At 58.0% G+C, this 15611-nt stretch overlaps 1 protein-coding gene across 2 annotated transcripts in view; it reads left to right on the top strand.

Annotated features, from left to right (window-relative positions):
- Nucleotides 1-11930, top strand: part of ADGRA1 (adhesion G protein-coupled receptor A1) — a 29027-nt gene extending 17097 nt beyond the window's left edge. For both annotated transcript variants that reach the window (XM_076009683.1, XM_076009684.1), the window contains exons 6-7: nucleotides 8390-8488; nucleotides 9393-11930. In XM_076009683.1, the coding sequence (XP_075865798.1) occupies nucleotides 8390-8488; nucleotides 9393-10551 (1258 nt within the window). In that variant the 3' untranslated portion in view covers nucleotides 10552-11930. The remainder of the gene's footprint in view (nucleotides 1-8389; nucleotides 8489-9392) is intronic.
- Nucleotides 11931-15611: the final 3681 nt, after the last annotated feature.

Raw genomic sequence — 15611 nt, 5'->3', positions numbered from 1 at the left:
GGTGGGGACAGGGTGATATCCTGGAGACAGGGTGGGGACAGGGTGATATCCTTGAGACAGGGTGGGGACAGGGTGATATCCTGGAGACAGGGTGGGGACAGGGTGATGACCTGGAGACAGGGCGGGGACAGGGTGATATCCTGGGGACAGGGTGGGGCAGGGTGATGACCTGGAGACAGGGTGGGGATAGGGTGATGTCCTGGGGACAGGGTAGGGACAGGGTGATATCCTGGGGACAGGGTGGGGACAGGGTGATGTCCTGGGGACAGGGTGGGGCAGGGTGATGTCCTGGAGACAGGGTGGGGCCAGGGTGATGTCCTGGGGACAGGGTGGGGACAGGGTGATGTCCTGGAGACAGGGTGGGGCAGGGTGATGTCCTGGGGACAGGGCAGGGACAGGGTGATATCCTGGGGACAGGGTGGGGCCAGGGTGATGTCCTGGGGACAGGGTGGGGCCAGGGTGATGACCTGGAGACAGCGTGGGGCCAGGGTGATGTCCTGGGGACAGGGTGGGGACAGGGTGATGACCTGGAGACAGGGTGGGGCCAGGGTGATGTCCTGGGGACAGGGTGGGGACAGGGTGATGACCTGGAGACAGGGCGGGGACAGGGTGATGTCCTGGGGACAGGGTGGGGATAGGGTGCTGACCTGGAGACAGGGTGGGGACAGGGTGATATCCTGGAGACAGGGTGGGGACAGGGTGATATCCTTGAGACAGGGTGGGGCAGGGTGATGTCCTGGGGACAGGGCGGGGACAGGGTGACGTCCTGGGGCCAGGGTGATGTCCTGGGGACAGGGTGGGGCCAGGGTGATGACCTGGAGACAGGGTGGGGCCAGGGTGATGACCTGGAGACAGGGTGGGGACAGGGTGATGACCTGGAGACAGGGTGGGGACAGGGTGATGTCCTGGGGCCAGGGTGGGGCCAGGGTGATGTCCTGGGGACAGGGTGGGGTCCTGGTTTGTGCTGGGGACAGGGCATGGCAGGGTAATGACCTGGGGACAGGTCGGGGACAGAGTGGGGTCCTGGTTTGTGCTGGGGACAGGGTGGTGGCAGGACATCCGGGCAGCATCCGTGGCTGGGCCTTTATGTGCTAGCAGCCACGTGTGTGCCTTGTGCTGGACGTGCCCGCCGTGCCATTGAGTTACTGTCGTGAGACCCCTGCTCCCCCGCCCAGGGCCGTGCGTGGAGGCGGCCCACGTGGCCTTGGCCCCAGTGTCCGTGGTGGCCTCACTGACATTGGGCACCTGCTCCTGAGCTGGTAGGGAACCACGGAGCACTTGGGCGCCAACTTCAGGGTGGCCCTGGCCTGTGCCCGGCTGCTTGTCCCCGGTCCTTCCTCGGGTCAGGATTCACGGGAGACTCGGCAGGAACCGGTGTCGTGCCTGGGACGCAGGGACAGCCCCAGGACGAGGGCCGGGACGCCGTCCTCCCCAGAGTGAGGAGCCAGGGAAACCGGGGCAGACGCGGAGATTCTTCTCGAGTCCCGTGGAAAACACCCGCGCCAGGGCTGGAAGGCTCTGCAGGCAGGAACGCACACGCGTGTGCCTCCTGACTGGACAGCACCTTCCAAATTCGAGTTCTGTGGCTTCGCTGTTCGCTCCTCTGAGTCCAGACTTAACCCCAAACCCTGGAGTTGGCGAAAGCCAGGCTCAGCGTGTGGCCCGCGAGGCTCTGAGCCTCAGCGTGTGCCCCGACCTCCCGTGGCTCGAGCTCCAGCAGGGCCTGCTCTGCACCTGGGTACCCCTCGGGACACTTGGGGGACTTTTTCTTCCAGGCGGCTCCTGCAAGAGGCAGTTGCTGCCAGCGTGAGGTGTAGCCACGTGCGGGCCGTGGACGTGGCAGCTCCACTGAGTACGGAACAAACAGAACTCATTTCGAGGCAGCAAAAGCAACATCCTGTGTCCCATGAATGAGGCCAGTCCCTGACGAGAGTTTTTGCCACTGTTTGAATTCGGGTCTGGGCAGACCTGTTGCCACTTAGCAACCAGGGCTGGCGTGGGCTGTGCTCTCGGGGGCCCGGTGGTGGGATTCCCAGTCTTGCCCGAGGTCCCTGGGTCGAGAGTCACTCACAGGGTGCGTTTCCCGTCTGTAGTGGACCACAGAGCTGTGGGCCACAGAGTCTGTGCTCCACCGTGACAGAGCGGGTCCGGGTGCTGTGGCCAGTGGGCCGGGCTCAGTGGTGCAGAGCAGCCGACTCGGTGGACCACGGGGTCCACTTGTTTACCGTGGTGCTCTGGGGACACTCACTGTTCCTCTCGGTGCTGCCTGGAGACCACGGTCGCCCTACCCGACCCGGGACCCTCCTCTGGTGTAGAAAGGCCCACGCTACAGCCTGCCCGGGGGCTCCCAGCTCTCCCTGTGCACCGGCGGCCAGCCAGGTCCTGGCCTCCCCCATCCTGCGCCCTGGCTTGTCCACCTGCCGGACGCTCCACGAAACCACGGGAGGGCGCCAGAACCCTGCAGTGGCTGTCTCCAGCGGCAGGGCCCCGGCAGAGGCATCCAGCGGGCCCCGCCAAGGGGCAGGGCCCAGGCGAGCGAGCGGATGCACAGACCACAGGGAACGTGGAGCGTGGTCCCAGGGAAAGGCCGGTGAAGGCCACAAACGTCCCAGGGACAAAGTGGCAGGTCACGTGCCTCAGGAGGGCACGCCCACTGGGGCTCAGTGTGACCCTCACCGGCCTCAGTGTCTGCAGACACGCCAGCAAGACCACGTGGGGGCTGGAGACCACGTTACGTGCCGCAGGTCGCAGTGCTAAACCGTCCGCTCCTCTGTGGTTTTCAGAGCTCGAGTCTCGACCTCCTGCGTCAAATGTTCATCCCCAAGTGTTTTATTCTTCTTGCTGGGATTGTGTTCTCAGTTTTCTTTGTGGATTCTGTATTGCTCGTGTATAGAAATACAACTGGTTTGGGCGTCGATCTTGTCCTGCAACAAGGACAAGGACTTTGCTAACTGCCTTCTGTTAGCTCTGATCGGCTCTCCGTTAACTCTTTCGGATTTTCTGTACATACATGACAATCTCGCCGTCTGCACGGGGATGGTTTTGCTTCTTCCGTCCCAATCTGGATGGCTTGAACTTCTTCTTCTTGCCTAGTTTTGCCAGCTAGAGCACCCAATGCAATGTTACTCTTCTCATTTTCTTGGTCTAGTGAAAGGTTTACCAATGTTGTTGATTTTTATTTATTTGTATTTTGGAGAGTCGCTCTGTCACCCAGGCCGCAGTGAGTGGCGTGTGGCTGTCCCACACACTCCGTGACCTGCAACAACGCACACGCAGCACCTCACCATGTGGACGCTAGAAATCCAGCGTCAGGGGCCAGGCGCGGTGGCTCACACCTGTAATCCTAGCACTCCAGGAGGCCAAGGTGGGCGGATTGGTTGAGGTCAGGAGTTCGAAACCAGCCTGAGCAAGAGCGAGACCCCGTCTCTACTATAAATAGAAAGAAATTAATTGGCCAACTAATGTATATAGAAAAAATTAGCTGGGCGTGGTGGCACATGCCTGTAGTCCCAGCTACTCGGGAGGCTGAGGCAGGAGGATGGCTTGAGCCCAGGAGTTTGAGGTTGCTGTGAGCTAGGCTGACACCACGGCACTCACTCTAGCCTGGGCAACAAAGTAAGACTCTGTATCAAAAAAATAAAAAAGAAAAAAAAAAAGAAATGCAGCGTCACGCCACGGGGCCAAAGCCAGGCATGGCAGGGCCAGCTCCCCCTGGGGGTCTCCCCTCCGTATCTGTCCAGCACGGGGGTTGCCGTAGCCACCTGCCCTGGGGCTGGCTCCCCTCCTTCCCGAAAGCCAGCTGCCTGGGGTCCTCTCTCCGCCCTGACCTTTGTCTTACAAGGATGCCGTGATGCCATCAGGCCAGTTGATGTGGGACAGTCTCCCGTCTCGAGACCCCTCCCCTGACCCCATCTGCAAAGTCCCTTTTCCGTGGGAGGCGACACACGCACAGGTGCAGAGACCAGGACCTGGCCACGCTGGGGGCCACAGGAACTGGCGCCCAGTCTCGTGTGCAAGCGCTCACCTGCCCCCCCTTTGTGGATGGCCAGTCCCCCCCCACACACACACACCCCACACAGCCCTCTGCCCCAGATGGAACGCCATGATCTCAGGCCAGCTCCCGGCTTGTCCCTCCGTGAGCTGTCTGGTCTTTGCTGCTCCACCCCGACCTCTCTCAACGCCTGTGCTCCGTAGTGCCCGTAGCTGTGCTGCAGACTCTGCGGAACGTTCTGTGCCATCAGTCACGTCCTCTGCAAATAGAAACGTGTTTTCTTCTTCCTCTTTCATTGGCTGCCTTTACTTCTTTTCCCCGCCTCGTGACAAACGCCCTCGTCACTGCACAGCAGGGCCCGTGCGGGGGCGTCCTTGGGCTGTTTTTGATTTTAGAAGGAAGACGCCCAGTCGTTCCGCATTAAGCATGACACTAACTACACGCTTTCCTTGGCGCCTCTTGCAAATTGAGGCCGTGGCCTCTGTGCCCAGCTGCTGAGTTGTTTTCATGATGGATCCATATTTAACCTTGTCGAATGCTTGACCACCTCGATTAAAACAGTCGTGTTGTGTTCTCCTCGCTGGGTTTACATGCCGAGCTATGCGGGCTGATTTTTATGAATCGCAAAACCAAGTTTGCATTTTTTTTTTAGACAAGTCTTATGTGGTCATGATGTTTCCATCTTTTTCATGAAGTTCCTAGGTTTCACTTGCTGGTACATTGTTACGCTGTCTGTCTTCCCGAAGCACGTTACAAGGTAACTGACCTTTCTTTACGGTCTGGTTTTGGTGTGAGGGTCGTGCTGGCCTCCTAAAATGAGTTAGGAGATGCTCACTCTTCTTTCACTGTCCAAAAGAGCTTATGTAAGATCTGTGCTATCTCCTCCCTAGATGTGTGGTCAACAGACCAGGGAACCTTGTCTGTTAGATGCTTTTAAGAACTGAATTCAGTTTTTTTTTTTTTTAATAAATATAGGAAATTCCAATTTTCTAATTCTTTTTGTTTTAATTTTGGTAATTGGTATTTTTCAAGGAATTTATACCTTTCGTCGAAGTTGCTACATCTTTTGGCACATAGTTATTTGTAAGATAGACTTGCTGTTCTCTTGCTCTCTGAGGATACACAGTGATAACCCTCTTTTTTGCTACAGACTGAGAATTTGTCTTCTCTCTCTTTTTCCTCGCTCAGTGTAGCTAAGAGTTTATAGTTTTGTTGATTTTTCCAGAAAATCAACTTTTGGCTTTGGTAATTTTAGCTGTGCTTTCTTTATTTATTTATGCACTTATCTTTATTATCTCCTTCTTCCAGTTACTTGGGGCCTACTTTGAACTTCTATTTTTCTACTTTGTTAAGGTGGAATCTTAGGTCACTAAAGTGTAGGTCTTTCTTTTTTTCTAGTAAAAAACATTCAAAGCTATAAATTTCCCTCTATGGCCTGCTTTAGCTGCATCCCAGAAATCTTGATTATGTTGTATTTTCTTTATCATTTTTTAAAATATTTTCTAAATTTCCTTGGGATTCGTCCTTGCTCCATGAATTATTTACAAGTGTGTTGTTAGATCTACAAATATTTGAGTGTTCCTAGTAACCTTGTTAATTTCTCATGTCATCTAGTTGTCATCAGAGAATATACTCTGTGATTCCAATCCTTTTAAATCTACTGAGATCTGTTCCATGGTGCATGATACCTTCTACCATGGTGAGTAGTCGCATGTGCTTAAAAAGAATGTGTGGATATTCCATACAGAGCAATTAACTCAAAGTGGTCGATGTTACTGTTCACATCCTTTACTGACTTCTGTCTAGTTGTTCTAGAGAGGGGTATTAGAGAGGGGTATTAGAATCACCAGCAATGATTTGGGAATTGTCTATTTCTTTTTTTTTTTTTTTTTTTTTTTTTTTTGAGACAGAGTCTTGCTTTCTTGCCTAGGCTAGAGTGAGTGCTGTGGCGTCAGCCTAGCTCACAGCAACCTCAAACTCCTGGGCTCAAGCAATCCTACTGCCTCAGCCTCCCGAGTTGCTGGGACTACAGGCACGAGCCACCATGCCCGGCTAATTTCATATATATATATATTAGTTGGCCAATTAATTTCTTTCTATTTTTATAGTAGAGACGGGGTCTCACTCAGGCTGGTTTTGAACTCCTGACCTTGAGCAATCCGCCCGCCTCGGCCTCCCAGAGTGCTAGGATTACAAGCGTGAGCCACCGCGCCCGGCCTATTTCTTTTTTTTTTTTTTTAATTTTGTCAATTTGGGGGTTTTTTTTGGTTTTGTTTTTTTGTTTTTTGGAGACACAGTCTCCCTCCATCACTCCCTCCGGAGTGGTGTCATCATAGCTCACAGCAACCTCAAATTCCTGGGCTCAAGCGATCCTCCTGCCTCAGCCTGACTACAGGCATGCGCCACCATGCCCGGCTAATTTTTTCTATTTTTAGTAGAGATGGGGTCTCATCCTTGCTCAGGCTGGTTTTGAACTCCTGACCTCAAGCGATCCTCCCACCTCTGCCTCCCAGAGTGTTGGGATGACAGGCGTGAGCCACCGTGCTCCGCCTGGGGTCACGTATTTTGCATCCTCTCTCAGACTGTGCTGACATCATTGGGAGTGCTGCTCTGTCTCCTCGTCCTAACGTCTTTCTCTGGGTTTCCGCGTGGCCACTCCAGCCTCCCTGGGCTCACAGTCAGCGTTGCTCGGCCTTTTCCATCCATGTACTTCTGACCCATCTCTGTCTTTTAGTTAAAGTGCTTCTATTCTAGATATTAACGTATCACAAACTCCACAAGGCAATGTTAAACTTCTTCCGTTAAACAGTCATATCTATTTCAAAGGGATTACGAGGAAATAGTCTTTTACGTTTATGCCACAATTAGCCTTTCTGGTGTTCGTCACTCCTTTCCGACGATCCGTGTCCCCTCTGGTACAACACCCCTCCAGGCTGGGTAGTCTCGTGGCATTTCCTGGAGCACAGGCTGGGTGATGGCAAATTAGGCTCACTTTTATCAGAGAGTGTCTTTAGGCCGGGCGCGGTGGCTCACGCCTGTAATCCTAGCACTCTGGGAGGCCGAGGCAGGTGGATCGCTCAAGGTCAGAAGTTCGAAACCAGCCTGACCGGGACCCCATCTCTACCAAAAATAGAAAGAAATTAATTGGCCAACTAAAAATATATATACAAAAAATTAGCTGGACATGGTGGCGCATGCCTGTAGTCCCAGCTACTTGGGAGGCTGAGGCAGGAGGATCACTTGAGCCCAGGAGTTTGAGGTTGCTGTGAGCTAGGCTGACGCCACAGCACTCACTCTAGCCTGGGCAACAAAGCGAGACTCTGTCTCAAAAAAAAAAAAAAAAAGAAAGAAAGAGAGAGTGTCTTTATTTCACTTTTCTTCTTGAAGGAGATTTTCTTGGGATGTAGAATTCTGGGAAGCACATATTCCCGGGGGGTCACGGAGAGTGACCCTAAGAGGAGCCACCCTACTCGAACCTGGGGTCTGGCGCCGTGTTGCACCTGTTGGGGCATGTGCCGTGTTGCTGTCGTGCAGAGTCCGCCACACCCAGGAGCACAGCGCCCTTCTTACCAGGCATCTCTCTGAGCTGGCCCCTCGGCCGCCCCTTCAGGGGGCCGCCACAGCTCCACAGGGCTGGCAGCTGTGGGTGGTGGCACCTGTGACAGGCCAGCATGCTCCACGTCCTGTGCACAGGTGCACGAGCTTGGCGCAGCTCCAGGTCCTCAGATACACGCCGTCCCGAGCCCAGGGCTGGACACCTGAACCCTCTCAGATGGAGTCGCTGGCTGAGGCTCCGTGGAGGGAAGTCGGCCCACGCCTGCACCGTGGGCCAACTCCCACCAGGATGAATGTGTCCCTCCCCGGCACAAGGTCAAAGGCCAGCAGCTTGCCCCCAAGCAGCTGGACACAGCAGGTCTCTGTGGGTCGGACAAGGAGCTGAGACAGGCCGTCCGAGTTTCCCACCCTGGGGCTATGCGTGGGCTCTCAGAACCCGTGTACTGGCTGGTTGCTGGACACAGGCTGGGCTCGGGGAGAGGGCGTGACCTGGGGACCCTGGTGAGAAGCGCACCTCCACCCTGCAGGGCCAAGTGACCCAACTCAGCGTCCTCTGGGCTCCCGTCCTCACGCCACGGGTACACGTGCCCCCAGTACCTGTGCCACCTCCACCGGGGGCTTCCAGTTGTCCCTGCTGAGTCTGCAGCGGCAACGGACCCGAGTCTGCAGGGCCTGGCCGAGGTCCTCCGCGTGGCCCTGGGCTCCCTGGTGGGGGCGGTGCTGGTCGGATTCGGACGGGCTCGGCCCAGGACACCAGGCAGCTCCCAGGGAAGGCGGAAGGATGGTGCTGTCCTTCTGGGAGGACTCAGGCCAGGCGGGTCAGCACCTTCTGCTCTCCGACAGGTTCTACCTCGTCAGTGGAGGGGTTCCATTCATCATCTGTGGGGTGACGGCCACCACGAACATCGGGAATTACGGGATGGAGGACGAGGAGGCTGCATAGTGAGTTCAGGGCCACCCAGGAGAGAGGGAAGGTGGGGAGGGAAGGCCACCTGCCCAGGGCAGGGCAGCCAGGAAGGCGTCTGCCAGCGGCGCCCTCTGCTGGTGGACCTGGGCCGGGGCAGGGACCCAGGAGGCCACCCGCTAACTGTCCCAGGTGCTGCGGTGAGGGGGTCCCAGTATCAGGTGCTGGCCCCTGCCTGGAGTGGCCACCCAAGCCGTGCCCTTCCCCTGCCCGTACTCCCCATGGGTTCGTGGAGCCCCCTCCTCTCTAAGGACTCCTTTTCCCCCTTCAATCTCTTTCCCTGGACACGGCAGGCCTGGTTTTCTTTAGATAAGAAGGGCCTGGGAGACAAGGAGCGACTAGGCAGCACCACTGAACTCAGCTGAGAATGGAAGCCCCATTCCTGAGTAGGAACAGATCCAACCCATCCCCCTAAATCAGTGCCCAGAGCCCCCCACACACACTCCAGCACTGCCCAGGAGGCCCAGAGCACCTGCTGGCCCGGTACAGCTCCGCCCACACAGCTCCGCCCCACCTGACACCCCCGCCTGCCCCCCCTTCGCCCCCTGACTCTGTCTCCACCCCCCACCTGGCTCCACCCACCCAGCTCCATTTTCCCACCCTCCTCGCTCAGGTCACCTGGGGGGGTGCCCCGCCCTCCCGAGCAGGCAGAGCCAATAGGGCCCCTCCGCGCACAGACTGTCTCAGGACAGGTGGGCGGCTCCGCAGAGCACCTCGCGGACAGGTTCAGTCCGGGACAGCTGCCCATGAGCGCGCGCCCTGGGCCCCGGCCTTTGAGCTCCGTGGGGGGCGCCACAGTCGGACGCGGAGGCAGGGGGCCCGGCCAGGTCCGGCCCGGTCCGGTCCGCGAGCCAGACTCCGCTGACCCGCCCCTCCCCGCAGCTGCTGGATGGCCTGGGAGCCCAGCCTGGGCGCCTTCTACGGGCCGGCCGCCTTCATCGCGCTGGTCACCTGCGTGTACCTGCTCGCCACCTACGTGCAGCTGCGGCGCCATCCCGAGCGCAGGTACGAGCTGCGCGCACGGCCAGAGGAGACGCAGCGGCTGGCGGGGCCCGAGGGCGGCCTGCGGGTGTCCAGGCCCGGCACGCCCCCCGTGCGGGACACGCCCGCGGCGTCGCTGCTGCAGAACGAGCACTCGCTGCCCGCCCAGCTGCGCGCCGCCGCCTTCACGCTGTTCCTGTTCGTGGCCACCTGGGCCTTCGGGGCGCTGGCCGTGTCGCAGGGCCACTTCCTGGACATGGTCTTCAGCTGCCTGTACGGCGCCTTCTGCGTAACGCTGGGGCTCTTCGTGCTCATCCACCACTGCGCCAAGCGGGAGGACGTGTGGCGGTGCTGGTGGGCCTGCTGCCCCGCCCGCGCCGCCGCCCCCGCCGGCGAGCTCGGGGCACGCGCCGCGCTCCACGCCAACGGGGACGCGCCGTGCCTGGGCCAGCCGCGGGGCTTCGGCCACTGCAAGATGACCAACCTGCAGGCCGCCCAGGGCCACGTCAGCTGCCTGTCGCCCGCCACCCCGTGCTGCGCCAAGATGCACTGCGAGCAGCTGATGGAGGACGAGGCCCATGCGCACCTGCACGGGGAGGACCCCTTCGGGCATGACGCACACCTGCACAGGTGCCTTAAGGGCAGAACTAAGCTGCACTACTTCAGCCGGCACCAGGCGGCCGCCGAGCCGGAGTACGCCTACCACATCCCATCCAGCCTGGACGGCAGCCCCCGCAGCTCACGCTCGGACAGCCCCCCCAGCTCCCTGGAGGGCCCGGTGGGGGCGCACACGCTGGCCTGCTGTGCCCAGGGTGACCCCTTCCCCATGGTCAGCCAGCCAGAGGGGGACGGCCTCTACGGCTGCCCCCCAAGGCTCGGGAGGGAGGCGGCCCTCGGCCCCGGCCACCTGGAGATGCTCCGGAGGACACAGTCCCTGCCTTTCGGGGGCCCCCGCCAGGACGGGCTGCTCGAGGGCTCCTTGCGGGAATGCCTGCCCTTCAGCACCGACCCGACGGGCAACATCCGCACCGGGCCCTGGAAAAACGAAACGACCGTGTAGACTGTGGGGAGGTGTCCCTGGAGGGGCTTCGGAGCAGCGCGGGGCTGTCTGCCACGTGAGGCCCGTGGGGGTCACCCAAGTGACCGACCCTTTCGGGAGTGGTTCACGTCTCCCAGCCGACCCCTTCCTTGTGAGAGACCCCAGCGGGGAAAGCGCTTTGGGCCACCCCGCCTCTGTCCCCCTGCACAGTCACCGCTTTCTGTTCCGCAGCCTCCAGCCCCGGGATTCTGTCAAAGGAAGCGCCCAGACCCAGGTGGCTCCGCGCTGTGGCCAAGGCCTGCGGAGCCCGGCCTCCCGCCGTCGGGCTGTGACCCGACCTGGTGTTTCGTGTGTGTCTTGGCTCTGTGCCCTGGCACCGGGGCCCTGGGCGGCGGCTGCAGGCCTCTCTCCCCTGAGCTGTGCCGGAGTTGCCACCACCTCCCTTGGGGGACCGGCAGCCGCTCTGCCAGCTCAGCGTCCCCCGCCAGCCTCGGTCCCGGACGCAGCCCTGGCCCCCAGCCGGCCAGAGGATATCGCAGGTGCTGGACGACACGGCTCCGGCACCACTGGGGCAAGGCCTCAGGGGCCGCTGCCTTGGAAAGCACCCAAACGGTCTTTCCTGGAGACTCAGCCTCCAGATCCAGCCTCCGTCAGGACTGGATGCCCGTCCAGTGTGGGCGCTTGGGAGCAAACCACTTCTGCCCTGGAAGGAACAGGGGCTGGCGGGTGGGCGGTCCTCAAGGACAGAGTGACCTTCCCTTTGTTGCAGCTCCACAAACATCTGGGCACGGAGCCCTGACTTGAAGGACAGGTGTGGATGGCGAGACTTCTGTGGGAGCCATGTGTGCAGAGGGGCCTGCGTGTGAGGCTGTGCACGGCTCTTCCTCCCCCCACCCCCCGTCTGTGGCAGCTGTGCATACATGTGTGTTTACACACATGCACACAGACATGTGCACACACCATGCACACGCACGTGCACACACAGAGGTAGTGTGTTTTCTAGCCTCCCTGAGCACTGGGTTTTCACGCAGACGACGATGTCTGCAGACGTGTCGGTGTGCTCTGGCCTCGGGATGGGGAGGGCCACGCCAGCGGGAGACCCTCAGAGGGGTGAGGGGTGTTCCCGGCGCCTGGAGGCTCAGCATCTGAGTACAGGGAGCCGCTCCCGGGATGTTTGTGGACCGCGGTGTGGCAGCTCAGCGCCGCGCTCCGCCCCAGCAGACCCGTGTGTCCTCGCGGGTCGCCCAGACAGGCAGCCGAGTGACCGCCGAGCGGTTCTGTGTCCGTCGCTGTCCCACCCGTTCACCTGCTCCCACCGCTGATGAGCCAGAGCCCGGCGCTGTCTGTGTACACGCGGTAGATGCAGAACCGTCCAGACAAATACAATATTTTGCATTGTTTCCCGCTGTGAGTCTGGTTCATGGGTCCCTGCGCGCTTCTTGCCAATGATGGGGGCGGGGCACGTTGGGGGGCTGGGCTGGGGGCTGGCGAAGCTGCTGCTCCCCGGCCCCCCGGCCCCTCACGTCCTTCCTGCCCTCAGCGCCCCTGTCCCGACAGGGGGGACCTCACCCTCACCCTTCAACCAGAGAGTCACAGTAAGCCCCATTGTGTCTCTGCGTTGATGTGGCCTCCTGAGTCCACTCGGGACCACGGTTGTGGCGGACGCATCTGCATGTCGTGTTCTGGAGCACGCGAGTTCCCAGCCCAGCAGCACCGAGGGTCCCTGACATGGAGTCAGCTTCCACGGGGCTGTGAAACGGATCGGGCCCAAATCCCGTTGTCTGCAGCCCAGGTTGTTGTGCCGCTTCCTTTAGGTGTGTGCTAGTGTCCACGCGTGTGGATGGATGCGAGGTGAGTGTGCACGCGTGTGGGCGGATATGATGTGAGCGTGCACGCGTGTGGGCGGATGTGATGTGAGCGTGCACGCGTGTGGGCGGATGTGATGTGAGCGTGCATGCGTGTGGGTGGATGTGAGGTGAGCGTGCATGCGTGTGGGCGGATGTGAGGTGAGCGTGCATGCGTGTGGGCGGATGTGATGTGAGCGTGCATGCGTGTGGGCGGATGTGATGTGAGCGTGCATGCGTGTGGGCGGATGTGAGGTGAGCGTGCATGCGTGTGGGCGGATGTGAGGTGAGCGTGCATGCGTGTGGGCGGATGTGAGGTGAGCGTGCATGCGTGTGGGCGGATGTGAGGTGAGCGTGCATGCGTGTGGGCGGATGTGATGTGAGCGTGCATGCGTGTGGGCGGATGTGATGTGAGCGTGCATGCGTGTGGGCGGATGTGATGTGAGCGTGCATGCGTGTGGGCGGATGTGATGTGAGCGTGCATGCGTGTGGGCGGATGTGATGTGAGCGTGCATGCGTGTGGGCGGATGTGATGTGAGCGTGCATGCGTGTGGGCGGATGTGATGTGAGCGTGCATGCGTGTGGGCGGATGTGATGTGAGCGTGCATGCGTGTGGGTGGATGTGATGTGAGCGTGCATGCGTGTGGGTGGATGTGATGTGAGTGCATGCGTGTGGGTGGATGTGATGTGAGTGCATGTGTGTGGGTGGATGTGTCGTGGCCCGTTTACAGGACGGAGGATGAACACAGAACATAAAACACAAACGCAGAACACAAAGAAAAACAGAGACACATGTACAAAGGGTTGACTCGAGTAATAATCCACCGGGTTTGTTTTATATTTATACTCTAAAAGATTAAAGTTAGTTCCTTATATGTAACCACCCAGGCATGGCAGCGATAACCATAAATTCCGGAATCGCCTTAGGGAAGCTGACGTCCTCTGACTCAGAATCTCCAGGTGGTTGCCCTAGGCACTAGGCATAGATAAAGGACCGAGCTTAGCAGGGATGGGCAAGGTGAGCCACAGGGGGCATTTCTCATCCCCAGCTTCTCTTAGGGTGACCCCCAAGATCTTCGGCTGAACCCCGGCGGCTGTGCCTGGCTTAGGTCGCCCCTCCCTTGAGGGGTCTTACCCGTCATTGACTAACCAGCCATCTTATGGGGTGTTATCGTGTGGCCTCCAGACCCCCAATGCTGTGGGGCGGGGCTGCTCTTGCTAGTCGAAGCTCAGGTCCTTTGTTATGCCTCTAGGCAACACCTTTGTTTATCACAGGGAGCCTGTCCGGAACAGATTACTTTCAAACACTCTGGGCAGAACACGTACATTACTCACTAACTTTAATTCTTAAACTAGGAAAATATATGTCAGTCCCCTACATGGATGTGATGAGAGTGTGCATGCGTGTGTGGATGTGCTTGCATGTATGCACTGTGTGTGAGTTGTATGTGGATTGTGTGGGCATATACATGCATGAGTTCGTGTGTGTGCACACACGTGTGCTATTCTTAAGGACAGCGTGAGGCGGCCCCTCTGCCTGGCCTCTGTGCTAGTGTCTCACCAGGGTGACGTCCCCCACGACAGCGGCCCTGTGAGGACGTCAGTCGGCCTAAAGGAGGTGGAGGCAGAAGCCGCCGGTGGGTCCCCTCTGGAGTGGTCCTGGAGGGGGAGGGTCCCAGTCCTCAGGGGACCACACGGTGGCATCTGCTGCCTGTCCCGTGAAGGCCCCAGACAGGGCTTGGCTCTGGGCCACCTGCTCTGGCTCTGAGAATGTCGCCCCACGGGGCGGTGGGCACTGGGGAGCCCAGGTGGCTTGTGGAGAAGGCTGGTTGTTGCCTGCGCTGAGGGGAGCTCTGGTCCTGGGATGAGGGGCCTTCCGTAGATGTTCTGGGCCCGCGAGGGCAGTTCCCACCACCCAGGGGCCAGCCGCCCAGGCCTCCTGTGGGCCGTGAGGCTGGTGGCCTGAGCAAGGACATGCTGACCCACAGACGGTCCTCCAGGGACCTGGGAGATATGTCAGGCAGTGTCCCCACGGGGCAGCGGGTCTGGACAAGGCCCCCAAAGAGAAAAGACCACGTAAATAAAACCAGCAGAAATGACAGACAAAAGGAAAAGACTCACAGGGTGTCAACCCGAAAGGAAGAGGCCGAGGCATGAGTATGGAGTTGGCAAAGTGAGCACAGACTGTGTGACCCCAGGTACATTTCTAAAGACAAAAGCAGAGACAAAGAGTGGTTGGTAAGAGCTGTCTGTCAGGACTTCTCATTGGTCTGCAGAAACAGCATTGATTGGGGATTGGCTACACATTGTTGAGCTATAGGGTGCAGCTAATGCTGCTCTGTTAGGCTGATTTATAGCACTTGTGGCCACAGCTCAAGGGGTGAGTAGGATGTGACTCTGTCTCATTTTAATAATGTAAAAGGACTCGCTTCCCTCAGATGAAATTTCTTTCTCAAGGGGCTACAGCTAAGAGTTACCCAACACATCTATTGAAATAACCGTGCTCAGCCTGGTTACCAGGCTCAGAGACATAAAAGGTAAGGTTGAGAATTTTAGCAGAGACTCAGAAACCACTAAAATTTAATATAAATAAATTCTAGACCTGAAAAAAAAAAAACTGAAAGAAATTGATGAATGAATTTAATGGGAGATTAGACACAGTTAAAATAGAGCTTGTGAACTGGAAGATAGAGAGTAAAAGATATAGAGGTCGGTATCAACAAACCTTTCGTTCATGTAATCGGAAGCCAAGAATGGGGGTGGGGAGCAGAGAGTGAGAACGTTGAGACAACATCCAAAGAAATAATGGTGAGAACGTTCCCAAACTGTAAAAACACAAGCCATGGATTACCAGAAGTCCTGCAAACTTCCATAAACTAAAATAAAACCTTACACACACCCCCAGCTGACTGAATTGACCCCCCTCTCAGCCAAGGGAACCCCAGAAATACCCTGAAGCTGAGTTGCTGGCCACGAGGGAGGTCAGACAGCCTCAGCGCACCCCTCCCTTCTTGGAGATGTCCTTTTTGACTCCTGACAGACTGAGGCCATGCAGGACAGAGCTTGGACCACACCTGCAGGTCATCAGTTTACTTAACAAACCACTTGAGTCCGGGTGTGTGTCTAGTGTCCTGTCCCTGATAACAAACGTCCTTACCGTAACTTAAAACAGTCCAAGCCTTTACACAAAGCTTCATTTCTTTAACAAATTAAAGAATCTGTAAACCCACCTGTAAA

Source organism: Microcebus murinus, chromosome 14 (genome assembly GCF_040939455.1).
Source record: "Microcebus murinus isolate Inina chromosome 14, M.murinus_Inina_mat1.0, whole genome shotgun sequence".
NCBI classification, from domain to species: domain Eukaryota; kingdom Metazoa; phylum Chordata; class Mammalia; order Primates; family Cheirogaleidae; genus Microcebus; species Microcebus murinus.
This window is presented reverse-complemented; position numbering and strand designations above follow the sequence as displayed.